Source organism: Lepisma saccharinum, chromosome 7 (assembly GCF_977018435.1).
Source record: "Lepisma saccharinum chromosome 7, izLepSacc3.1, whole genome shotgun sequence".
Classification (NCBI taxonomy): Eukaryota; Metazoa; Arthropoda; class Insecta; order Zygentoma; family Lepismatidae; genus Lepisma; species Lepisma saccharinum.
The window spans coordinates 67,509,230-67,522,870 of NC_139235.1; the positions used below are offsets into that span (position 1 = coordinate 67,509,230).

Consider the following 13,641-nt stretch of genomic DNA (forward strand, 5'->3'; position numbering starts at 1 on the left):
GTCAAATATTTGCAAATCTAGTTACCAAGTTGGCATCTACAATTTAGTCTATCCACTTCGTCCTTCTGATCTACTAGTTGTCTGTGACACACTGAACAGATGACAAAATAGAAATGAAAGAACTCAAAATTCCAAAAGGTAAGCAACACATAATATAATGTATATTCAGGGCATTATGAGGCAGTGACAAATATGGTTGAAAATACAGGGATAAGTGTAGCAGTAAAACAAGCTCTCCGACGACTGTGTATATCTACGCACCGGATACACATGTAATAGTTTGCAACTGTGAACAGGGCAGTATATTCGCTACTGATTCATAATTACATTGTAAGTGTGGTTGTACGTGTTTTAGCCGTAATGTAACAACGTGAAACAAGGATACTTCAGTCATAAGCACAAAAATACCAAAAGGCATATGGGCACAAACCTGTAGATATCAACCTTGCAACGAGATTTGCAAATATAATTGACATGTAGCTGGGCGTAACCAGCCACATGTAAGCTGTTGGTCCAATAACATTTATTGTTGATGATATTTGACATGTAGGCTGAGACAAAATCCGATATTGACACTTCATTTTGAATAAGTTTTTTACCATTTCCCATATCGTTGGTTCACTTCCCCCTTTCCTTAGATGACTGCTGATCTTCTGGCTGGTAGGCTATGATGTTCAGTCTACTGGACGCGTTAGTTTTAAAACTAATAATGTGGTTAGTAGTTTGTAATTTTTCACAAAATTTGTGTGTTCCTTGTAACATTGCCGTGCGCAGTTTCGCCGCAGGATATGACGTCACAGTTACGATCAAATGTTGTGTTGGGTTGCCAGCATCCAGGCGGCAAAACGGACTCTTTTGAACGGCTGTAGCGTCGAATCGACGCACCGAGAAAAATGTTACTGAGAAAAGTTTTTTTTTTTATGTCCTCTATACGTTCTGTGGTCCGTGGGTGCCATTAAAATGACACCCTGTATACATATATATATATATAGTGATTGTGAATATATATTTATATATAAATATCTTATAGTTTAGTGCAAAATTCTGGCATTTTGTTATAATTTTTATGGATAATCTCCATGCAGTACTTTTTAATTGCAGTCACCTCAAAACACATTTATTAAGGGGCTCAATGAACTATTCAGTTTCTTCAAGGAGCATTTGGACTTTTATATTGGATCAGTAGAATATTGGTTATCAGTAAATTGGATATTTGACCAGCCCTAGTTTATAACATTTGATTGTGTAATCGTTGCAATACATAAGGAAACAAATGATAGCATTGCAGAATCTTTGGAAACAAAATATTACATTTTGTAAGTCCATGCCTCATAAGTAATTTTCTCAAATATAATATTTTGCCTATAGTGCACAAATTAATTATAACTAATGCGTTCAACTTTCTTTGAGAAATGTTTGCTAAACCGTCCTGAAGAAATTGTGTGTGTTGATTTGAACTATTCAATTGTAACGTATATTCACAAGTATTCAGTGCATCCTAATCTTGCAGCAAAAACATTACCTAGTATTAAATGATTTTTATGTAACATAATATTACAGTGGAAGGCCAATTATATATGCCTGGATTTTAAATTTGCAAGTTGAAGTCACTGACAAACATATACTCAAAATTCTGCTGTATTTCTACTATGACTTCATGGAGAATCTAATTTATTTCAGCAGGATTTGGTTTATATATATACGGCGAACCTTCCCCACAAACCACTACACCCAGTGGAGTGGCCAGAGGGGAAAAGGGTCTCACTCCTATAAATATTACTTTATACTTAACAGCATCCACTTGTACAACATACACATAAATTGCATGAAACAATCAAGGGACAGGAATAATTCATCTCCATTAGATATCCACAAGAAAGATACAATTCATTAAAGAAGTCTTTACTTATAAAATTTGTATTTTTGTGGTACATGTGGTGTAATGACAATGCAGATGTGTGTGTGTGTGTTACAAACACCAAGATGACATACAACATAAAAAACAATCTGGAATTGGATGGGAAAATTATAACATATGCATTCACATTGTGAAATAATATAATCAAAACAATTTTCATACAAAATATGAAAAACAAGCTACATATATGACACAATTAGTACCATTTTATTGTAAACTGACCACCAGCCATTTTCCATTCAATTTTCAATACAAAGTACATTAACTTGGGATCATGTTGATTTCATGATCCTTTATAGATGCTGTTTATAACCTTTGAATTCCAGTGTTGTGTACATTGGAATGTCATAATAGAGAGATTTAACTTATTTTTTAAAGCAATAATTGGGATTTTTTAAAGTTACCTTACATGCAAAAATGGAAAGTGTGGTATTCTGACAACAGAATTTTCAAATGACAATGAAGTGTGTGTGCGTCTATAGGACTTTCCGGTTTTTATGGGCAGATAAAAATATAACTTAAAAAAGGACTGAAACATGAAATATTTCAGATATTAGTCATATTAATAATATTTAGTTGACCTGCAACATATTGAAATGCCTTTTCTTTTAAGAGATGCTTATACACTCATATTTTAAAATCATTTTTCAAAATAATTTGCATGCAAATTGCTTACATATACTGAACTTAAATAATATCCAACATATTACTTTCTCAAATCCTTAGTCATTTCTTCATAAAAAATAACCTTTTTAACATGGTAATGTTAGTGACAGTTTTTATGCATATGTTTTGTTGTAATTACAGTGAATTTTTACTTCTTTCTTAAAGTAAAAAAAATTGCATTTATCTTTGTGTATACTGTGATATTATCCAATACATGAGAAAAAAATATTTGCTCGAAGATCCTTTTTTTTTTTCTCCCTCAATTTCTGTTTCTTTCCAAAGCAGTATGACACACTGCACACTAAACACAGAATTTTCCAAAATTTACAGTGTGGTGGTAGGAAACCCTCACCAGACACTGGAAAACTATATTTTCATGGCCATGGCCATAACAGAAGTAAGAATTTAACCTGCAATGTTGTCACTATTGAGCTCATACACTAAAATAACGAAGAAAAACTGATAAGAAAATTTGCATAAAATTGTTCATTTCATTAAGAATATGATGAGAGTTGGCAACCAGATTTCTTAAGATTTGATAACATTGCCTCCTACTTTGATGAGGTTGCAGGGTGAGGTCACATGGACGTGGACATAGCATTCAGCTCCCTTATACATATATATATATATATATCTGCATTGAATGAGGCCGGTCTTCTCAGTTTCCCAGATTGTTATTGCTCCAAGCATGGAATTTTCACAGAAATGTGTATCTGTCGCTCACAGTCCAGCTACCAGTTTGTTGCCATATTGATTAAAAAAAAGAGCGAGGCTTTTGCAACAGTTGAGAAAAGGCATACAGACTGATACAATCTATTAAGCACATATTTTGGACTCCTGGCCTTTATTGCTGCATGGAATATGGTGTCAAAAAGAGAAGAATGTTTAAATGAAGTATAGTAGTTAAAAATATAGGCTGCTTATACAGGGTGTCTACCAAAATAACATTCAAATTATTGACTTTATCTTGATCTTTCTTTCATTTTTCTTGACCTTGTTTCCCCTTTCTCTTAACAGTTATTTAATCGCCCCCTACTTAGGTATAGTTGCAAAATTATATTTTGAATTATATTCATATTCAATGAAAAATCCCTACCAAAAGGCAGGTTAAGATGAAAACTGAAGTTGTACTTTAACAAGAGATTTAAACTTGCTTTAATTATTAATGAATGTAAAAATTAATGCCTCGGACTTCATCCTGGATAGGGAATGGCCACATTATTTAATATTTTTATAAAACTTCTCACATACAAGAATGTAATTCATAAGACACAAAGTGAACAAATCTCGAACCACAACTCAATACAATTTTTAGATTTCTAAATATTCAATTTTATCAAATTACAGTACACATATATAATAATGTAAGTTCACTATACCGTATCGTTCCCTCAGGAACCTGGGTTGATGTAGCTTGCCAAATCATTCATCCACAATGGTAGAGCTACAAAACTAAACACACTTGAATGGCAAACACTACACTTGAGTATAAACCCCTACAGATTGGATCAGCATGGTTATTGGAATAGGTATACCTGTCTCTGTGCAGCGGCCTGTAAATCTGCGGTGAGTGCTTACACTTGCGACTGTATGGAGAGTCTGCCTTACAACACGCGACGACACGGTCTCCCTCAAAGCATCTCCTCACTCTCTCTCTGTAACTCGCTCCTTCAATGACTGAATTAGACTGCCCTGATCTCCCTGCTCTCAGGACAATTATCCCAATCGAATTTACTAAGCGAATGCAGAGTCAGGCCTGTAGCATCTTCCTGGATTTCGCCTGTTTACATGTTTATGCTGCTGATGACCAGGAAGAGTTTCAGTGCTGCATGACACTGCATTCCTCTGATGTTACTGAATATTTTCTGATTGGAAAACGATGGTTGAATGACTGGGAGTTGGAGTTCATTGTACATTATAATTAAAAGATACTACAGAAAGTTACGATACTGTAAAATTGAGTAAAAATTCTTGACCAAAAGCATAATTTCTTGACATTCTTGACTGGTAGACACCCTGTTACAAATAAGCATGAAATACTTAAAATCCTTTCCTTACTGTTTATCTCCCAATGATACATTTTCATAATTATTTGAGACACATATTTGGTATCACGATGTTGAATCATTTCAAGGTACCAAAATATGAACAACCCCTATCTCCAAATATACTTTTGTCCATTCAAACACTATTCCATATTGTTTTTGAAAGACAGATACTTTAATTTAAATCCTATTGCCTCCTTATTTCGCAAAACATATTTTATTCCTTTGTTTGACTAATGTTTTCATCTTTGAGAGCATATGTCAATTTTCAATCCAAAAAGGTAGATGAGGGAGAATTTGAACACTACAATATGGTGAGATAGCACACATTTTCAACTCAGCTTATGCAACTAAGACACACACACATGCACATACATACAGGGTGATTCAAGAGTCTGGTACTAGGACAACTCGGTTATTAGTGCACATGGCGCGCACAGCTAATAATGGAAAGAGGGGAAAGTTGTTTGAAATGCGAGAGTTTTCACCATAGCATTTTTCGCTACGTGCACCACTATTGGAGCTGTGCTATGAGACTGGATTTTCAAATCACCATGTACGTATAATTTTCAAACCTATATTTCACGGCACGCATGGAAATAACATGATTTTTCACTTGAATATGATTGTAAATATTCATTAAAAACAATGAAAAATGTCACAAACTGAAATGTTTAATTTGAATTGTTGTTATATTGAAATGCAATATTTAGCATCTGAATTATTCAATCAAAATATGAAATTATGACAAATAAGTTTATTTTTCTTCTTCCGATTTTCTATGAGGGTAAAAAGAGGAAAAAAAAACCTCTCAATACAGAACACCAGTGATGTAGTGTAAAAGTTTTCTGCAAATTGAAAACAGACAATATGAACTTGCATCTCTTTACGCATTAATGAACATAAATGAAATGAATAAACAAAGCAAAAGTGTGTATAAGTGAGAATGTTTCAAGTTGACAATACATCAGAGTAATCTTACATCATGCTGAAAATTGTGCAACAGACTATTTCATTGGGACAAAAAAAGTATGCCTTAAACTGGCAACTAAAAAAGTATGCCTTAAACTGGCAACTCTCAATAACTTTCTTGAAAATACTTACAGTTTACAAATACTTATACATCTTGCCACATTCTGGCCATACTATTTGCAAGTTATTTAAGCTACTCAATCTAAACAATCAACTAGTTTCTTTATTAGGGTTGAGCTGATATTATATTAATGGATGTCAAGGATGTGACAAAGCAGATTTCAGATATACGAGGGCTGGGGCAAAAGTCATGGCAACTATAAAGGGTGAATCAAAAATGACTTTACAACTTTGAAAGCATATAGAAATTTATTCAGATAACTTACAGAGTTGGTTGAGGTGCCATTTCAAAGCAAAACACAAGTTTTAACTCATGTAGTCAATTAGTACCGAACTCACTCACCAGTAGCGCTGTCAGCATTGTTCTTGAAAATGGCTACTTTTACTGGTGCGGAACATGCTCGCTGTGTGTTTTGGTTTCACGAGATGCAATCAGCAACTGCAGTGCAACGTACGTTTCCTACAGAGTATCGTAAGGCACCTCCTAGTAGGCCTACAATTTACTGTTGGCACCAAACCTTTGTTGAGACTGGTTGCATGGCCACCTCGTTCCCCAGATTTGACCCCACTAGATTCCTCTTGTGGGGTTTCATTAAAGATTGGGTTTTTGTACCACCTTTACCTGCTGAGCTGAAACTTCAAATTAACGCCACCGCTGCAAAAGTGACACGTGACTTACTGGTGAAAGTCTGGAATGAAATAGACATAAGGTGGGATGTATGCCGCATTGCAAATGGTAGCTACATCGACCAAACTTTACGATAAACTTGATGTGTTTTGCTTTGCAAAACCTCAACAGACTAAGTTATCTGAATAAATTTCTATATGCTTTCAAAGTTGTAAAGTCCTTGTTGATCACCCTGTATTTTTCTCTAAGTTAAATGGTGGTACCACAATATGATCGTATGTCCCGAAGAATGTGTCATCTGTAGTATGTGAACACATCACTAGATGGAGTTTGTGTATCAAAATAGCCATTCTTTGGGGCGAAATGGCCGAGAAAATGCCACAGGGAGCTGATGAAAACTGTGGGGAATAGTGTCCTATCGTAGTATGCACCTCTTGTGTTCCTAGAAGCTTGTATGCTATCTGACTTGTAAACACATGTGGCATGATGCTATGTTTTTCTCGCTTCTCTATCCTACACCTGGTACACATGACCTGCATTGTGCATACATTTCACAATACCATACCCCACCCCCTTCCAATTTGTATATTTCTGATTTTTGTGCCGCTCCTGCAACCTCGCAAAAAAATTTGCCATGACTTATGCCCCAACCTTCGCGTAAATAAATAAAAAAAATGGTATTTTCGATTGATAAAGAAACCAATATTTAATCTGACTGAGATGTGTAATATCTTACGTCCTGTTTAGATGAAAGCATTTTCCTTTTCTGCTATGATCAAAATTCTATCTAAAGCAAAAAAATCTCTCAGCATTTTGATGCCATAGAATATTTATATAGAACCAGTCCTAATTTTCTCAGCATCTCGCATAGCATAAACAATTCAATTAGTAGTGAGCTCTACGTCCCATGTGCAGATGTAAAGCTTTTTACAACCCCCTTTATTTAACTCTCAGGGAAGAGTTTTATATACCATGTACAGGTTGCAAAACGACCATATGTGCCGATGCATCCAAAAATTTTAACTCATTAATTCCGAGTGCAATGTAAACAATGTATCCCTCCACATTTCTAACCCTTAGACGCCGAGGCTGATTTTTTCAGGTATGTGCACTAACGCCGAGCATATTTTCAGCAGGAAATTTGAAATTCTGCATGCTTCTAAATGAAATTTTATATTTCAGGGACCAAGAACATTAGAGGTACAAATGACACCTCGTTTTGCTCAGTATACTTTGGGCACTAATCCTGATGAAAAAAAAATTCAACGGAAACTAACTATTTATTTATGCAAAATTTGAAATTCATCGGACCTCCACGCAGGCTACGCCAGGACGTGAATCTCCAAAAGGTGCCCGCATAATGCCTGGTATGTTTGCCATTGATGTGAAAAAATTTAGGCACTTATTGCTAATACTTTCTTAGAATACAATATATTTTTCAATGCACTAACGCCGAGCGTGTTCTCAGCGGGGAATTTGAAATTCTGCATGATTCTAAATGAAATTTTACATTTCCGGAACATCGCTCCCCCTTCCCCAATAGTAACAATGAAATTAAACTTTACTAATTGTTAATTACATACCTCCAGACTCATACAGAACTAATCTCCGATCATTATCAAAGTTACATTATGTTAAAAAAATAACATACAAGAAAAACCTGCTTATGACACCGGTGTCACAAACCGTCCTTAAGGGAAATACCTGCAATGACACCCGTGTCACGGCCAGTCCTTTAAGGGTTAAATGCCAATAACTATTCAATCGAGAGGAAAAAAACCTATGAAACAGATTTAGGTACAAATCAATGACACTGCATAAATACATTCTTTATAGTGCAAATAGTGCATGTATGGAAGATTACAGTTGATTACATTACCCTGGTGCATCGACAGGATTACCACCCACTTGCTAAATTGAATTGTTGACCTTTCCAGTTACTTTTAAATTAGTTTCCAGAACACACTTTAACCCTATTTGCAATATGTCTTTAGGGCAGAAATGCAAAAGAACTCTCCCTCCAGTTGAAAGAAATGTCAGAATATGAACACATGCTGTAGGAAATTAATGTTTATAAATAAATTGTGTAAATTCAACACTCATACTTAACATGCCCTAACTTTTCCAGTGTGGTGTGAGCTCTGATTGCTAAGAAAAATAAATGTCAAAGTTGACGAGTGTCAGCATTTACATCAGAGAACATAAAATTACCAACTCAGCCTTAATCTTACAATAACTAATTCTGACAATGTCTTTCTATTATAAATGTACGCAGACATTCAGGCTCTCTTACTCTAGATGCAATCTTTACACCACCATAAATTTCATACCAATCAACGGCAGCAATATATTAAATATATGCTAGGACACGCACACAGTTACTCCGTGCACCACACTCATTTACTTATAACGTAAAGTACAGCAGACAATACCATGACAGTAATACATGCACCTAATGCATGTATTACAAAGTTTCACAAACTTGATACTAAGAAGCCACATAAACAAGCCAAATAACAACATCCATTTTCTTTATTTTTAAAAATGGATCATTTTAACCACAAAACTACAGGCTATTATTCCTACAAGTGCTCTCTCATTAGCATTACTTTACACCAAAAATATCACAGACTTGCACACCAATGCTATGGGTGTTGACCTATATATCTGCTTCTTTTACAGATTAACAAACTAATTACTTCGCATTATGGCTGCCATCAAAGCTTCAAAATTAATTATACGAAAATAATACCAATAAGAGAACCATTTCTTACAGTCAATTATTGAGCATGGTGATTGCTTTCGTGACATGGAGGAAAAAAACATAAATGCAATGCACAATAACTTTACAAAAATCAGGAAATAATACACATTTCAAATGTATTCGGGAAGTTAGCAAGTCAGCTGAAAAACAGCTTCGGAAGAAAAATCTGTGGACAAGAAACAATTCCGTACGAACCTGCAGACAAAAGACTTACCAGAGGTTGCACAAAAAAAGTAATACTTGAGCCATGTGCACCCAAACCGCTAGTATTAGATCAAGTGATGTAAAAAAGGACTTCCATGGGAAAGAAACGATTTCTCTTAACTGTTGTGTAGACCCTGCATGAAACTAGAAAGATCATACTCATCTTCATATTGCTTATCATCCCAGAGTTCTGGCAGGTTATCCAGAACTGTTTTCATACTAATTCCCCCCGATTGGTTTTGTTTTAAGATTCTCGATCGTTCTGCTTTGGTTTTGTCCTCCAACGAAAACAGATCCAAAAGCTGCAAAGAAGAAAAAAATATTAAACAGAACAGAAATAACAAGCAAAAATTTTCAAAAAATTATTAAAAAGTAAATGAATCTGAATGAAACCAGATCAATTTCAAAGTGCAACTTAAAGATTTGATTTTTTATTTTATTTAGAGTGGCTTTTATGCAACCTTTGGCTAATCGTAATGATGGGGATGAGTGACGATATGATGAAATTGAAGGGACACTCACAGGTCAGGATTCTAACCTAGGACCCCTGGCATTGTAGAGTACTGTGCTAACCACTTTGCCATGGAGGTTAGCATATCTTATGAAAGTTTTTCATGCAAATATAAAAGATGGTGAAAGGGCTTTAACATTACAACTGTTCACAAAAAGTAGCCAGTAAAGTAAATGACTGACAGAACCTAAGCAAAGAATGTGTTCAAACAGAAAATAAAGTGTACATAAAGATGAAATCATTCTTGGTTCGACTAACAACATAGAAGAAAAATCGTCACAGCACTGACATCTCTCATGTTCATCATTCTCGCCTTTGCCTTAAATATTACCGACTACCAGTGCTCGAAAAATCTTCATCAGAGCTAGGTGCCATATCTGGAATTCAGGTGCCAGGAAACCACCTAGTGGCAATTGTGCATACTATAAGAAGTTGAGCATCACCGTATTCAAAGCATTGCTAAATCATGTGAGAAAGCAGAAAATTAGGGGTTGGGGGACAAAGAGTAAGGAATAGTTACTGATTCTATGAAATGTTCACAACGTTGATAAAAAAATCATAACACCATTACGCCTTGTTTCCATGATATGAAAAACTCAATATGCTGACCAAGGGAGAAATTTATTTTATTTTAAAACATAAACTAAACGTAACGTTTCAACCTTCTAGCAAGGTCTTTACACTTGGTACAGAGTCTGAAGGAGACCTTGCTAGAAGGTTGAAACGTTACGTTTAGTTTATGTTTTAAAATAAAATAAATTTCTGCCTTGTTCAGCATATTGAGTTTTTAAAAAAAATCATTTGCTAACTTATGCTGTACTGCAATTTAAACTTAGAATCTTCAAAATTTCGTACATGCAAACTTAAAAGAACAGCAATATTACAGCAAAAGATCACAGTCGCCAGGCTGAAAATAAGGAAGGAGGGATTCAACACAAAGCTGGAGGACACATTAGATCAGGTATAGTTCAGATAGTCTTGGACTATTGTTGCTAGAAGTGTAAACAGCTTTAAAATTGTAATTTTTATATCTGACAAAATGGTGTAAGCACCACAAGTAAGAAAATGCTGATTTTTTACCAGTGAATTTTAGAAACTTGTATTTACTGTCATGTCTCTCTCAAATACACTCAACAAATGGTCTAAATTATCATGGTATGAAGTGAAAAGATCCAAAGGGAAGACCAAGGTGCAGATGGAAAGAGGCAGAGCTCTACGAGAACCAACCTAGACTTTAAATAGTAAAGGATGATCAAGAACTTATTCTGGGGTCTAACAGTATGAACTAAACAAACCTAGGCAGAGAACATTTCATAACTTAATCACCATGCAATATTCTATAAAATGAGGAAAGGTAAACACAAACCTGATCAGTTCCCATGGTTTCTAGGCTGGCATTTTCACTGCTTATAACAGTATTAGCCGTCATGAGTTTAAATTTCTGGAGCCTGAAAAGAAAGAAAAAAAATTCAATATCAACTAGTAGGGACACCTGCGCACACGCAGAAACACCAAAACCCCTTTTTCTAGAGGGCATCCACAACCATGAGGACAGGTGGATGAAGTGCAATGCATTTATGTCAATAAATAAGACAAAGAATTGCTGTAAGTTCTCTTGTAAAAAAGTTATTAATAAAATTCCTGTTATTTAATCACTTCCCCTCGTGTTTGTACATACACCCACCGCAAAATGACTTCGGACTTCATGTGAAATCTGCCGTAGTAAGCGTTTGTAGCCTTGTATCTAGTGCTGTTTTGTTTCGAACACTGAATTGTTTCTGCATGAACATATCAATAACAATTGGTATAAATCTGTGATTTGCCCCACAAGTTTCTGAACTGCTAATAAGTGAGTTCATTTTATTTCGTATTGTTAGTTGACACAGGAAGGGTGACTTTCTGCTGTAGTGTGTGATAAACTGCTGTGTTTTCATGTGGTGCACTTTGTGTTGGATATTTGACTACTGTACAGGTGTATTTGTGATATGCTGGGAAAGTACTTAGTAGCATTATTGCATGGCGAAGTGAAAACGTCCCAATAAAGATGATATGCAAACAAACAGGTCGTGCAAAATCAACCATAATCAAGGTGCTGGCAGCCTCCAGAGGACTGCTCCGACTGTCATTCCAAAGCACAAATTCGATGTTGGGAGGCAAAGAAAAACAACCAAATCTACCGACGCTCTCCTAATGAGAGAAATAAAGAAAAACCCTTAACTGACAGCATCAGAACTTAAAGAAATGCACCCGAGTCCGCTGGAAAACATTAGTGTTTGTTATGAGGTCAGAGTCATTTTGCGGCGGATGTACATCTAAATACAGAAAGGTAAAGCTACCCCTTGATCACTGCAAAATGCCATAAAGACATATTTGGGAAAAATTTTATAACTTTTTTTGGACCACGAAAATTTAATGTATAATGTGGGAAAGAAAGTCAAATTCAGGAACTTACAATTGAGGGTTTCACTCTGGTATGGTTGATAATCTCTATGTAGCGCAACCCTAATAAAATGTACAAGTTAAAATTACTGCAATAAAACATGGATAAATATACCGGCAGATACTTATTCAAAGTTTGGGAATCTCGCAGGGATTACACAAATGTCACATGACTCGCTTGCAAATGCTAAATTTCCTGGGAATTACACAATATGCATAATTGTAATTATATGGCCAACAGCAATGCAGGGAGAAATGGATTATGTGATAAGTATCTTACATGGAGTTACCAATATTTTGAAGTAAAACTCCGACACACTGATAATGTCTAATTTCAATTAGAAACTACATTTTAAAATTTACAAATGTTTTGAACTACTTTAAATTGTTTCAATTTTGAAGTATCAGTATCAGGCCAAAGTGGTATTGGTCAGCCATAGTAAAAACAAACAAAAAAAAAAAGGGAGGGAGCGAGCAAGACCATGAAGGTTGTTGACATCATAATGAAGTTCTTAACACTCAACATACTACAAATTTTAAATAAGGTTAAGCCTTGAGCAATTATTACATGTAATTGACTCCATCAAGTGGGGATTACATTTAATTTCTTAGGCAATTTTGCTTTTTAGTCCACTTTATGCACATATAGGCTAATTGGGATTGGACAGTAGGATCAGAACTACTAGGTGCCTCAACCAGGGATCGAACCCAGGACCCCTTGACAAAAAACGTTTATATTGCACTGTTGTTTCCCCTTAAGAGTTCTAGAGCTCTGCAACTACCCATATCAATTCTAGAATTCTGCTACCAGCATATGACACATTTGTACTAATTCAGAATCCACTAACCCCATAATTTTCTCTTCCAAAGTGCCACGAGTTATCAGCCTGTAAACATTCACAACTTTCTTCTGGCCGATTCGGTGTGCCCTGTCCATTGCCTGCAAATCCTTCATTGGGTTCCAGTCATGCTCAACAAATATTACCTGGAGAGAGAAGTCACAACCTCAATGAAGAAACATGTTAAATGCACATTCAAAATATCTAAAATAAATATAAATTATTATTAATGGTATTCTTTGTTATTGTTCTGCAAATCTAACACCTAAAGCACATTGGAACAAGAAACTGTTCATATTAGTCATCAAGACAGTCAAGAAGTTGGGGTGAGTCAATACCGATGTTGGCATTGGGATATATCAGTTCAACAACTGAAATTCTCTGGTCATGGGCGCCATGGGACGATTTCTTAGTGAAGATATCCTACAAATTATGATAAACACACAATTTTCATTAATTTTGCATGCCTACTGTGCAAAAAAAGGAATTTTGTGATTAAATAGGTTTACCTAAACTCCATGGTGAATGCACTGAC

General features: G+C 35.3%; 1 protein-coding gene across 5 annotated transcripts in view; it reads right to left on the bottom strand.

Annotated features, from left to right (window-relative positions):
• Window positions 1-1,892: 1,892 nt before the first annotated feature.
• The window catches only part of Hel89B (histone acetyltransferase 1), a 156,982-nt gene continuing 145,233 nt past the window's right edge, over window positions 1,893-13,641 (bottom strand). For all 5 annotated transcript variants that reach the window (XM_083125375.1, XM_083125377.1, XM_083125376.1 and 2 more), the window contains 3 exons: window positions 13,116-13,252; window positions 11,195-11,276; window positions 1,893-9,619 (listed from right to left, as the gene is read on the bottom strand). In XM_083125375.1, coding sequence (XP_082981501.1) covers window positions 9,434-9,619; window positions 11,195-11,276; window positions 13,116-13,252 — 405 coding nt within the window. In that variant the 3' untranslated portion in view covers window positions 1,893-9,433. The remainder of the gene's footprint in view (window positions 9,620-11,194; window positions 11,277-13,115; window positions 13,253-13,641) is intronic.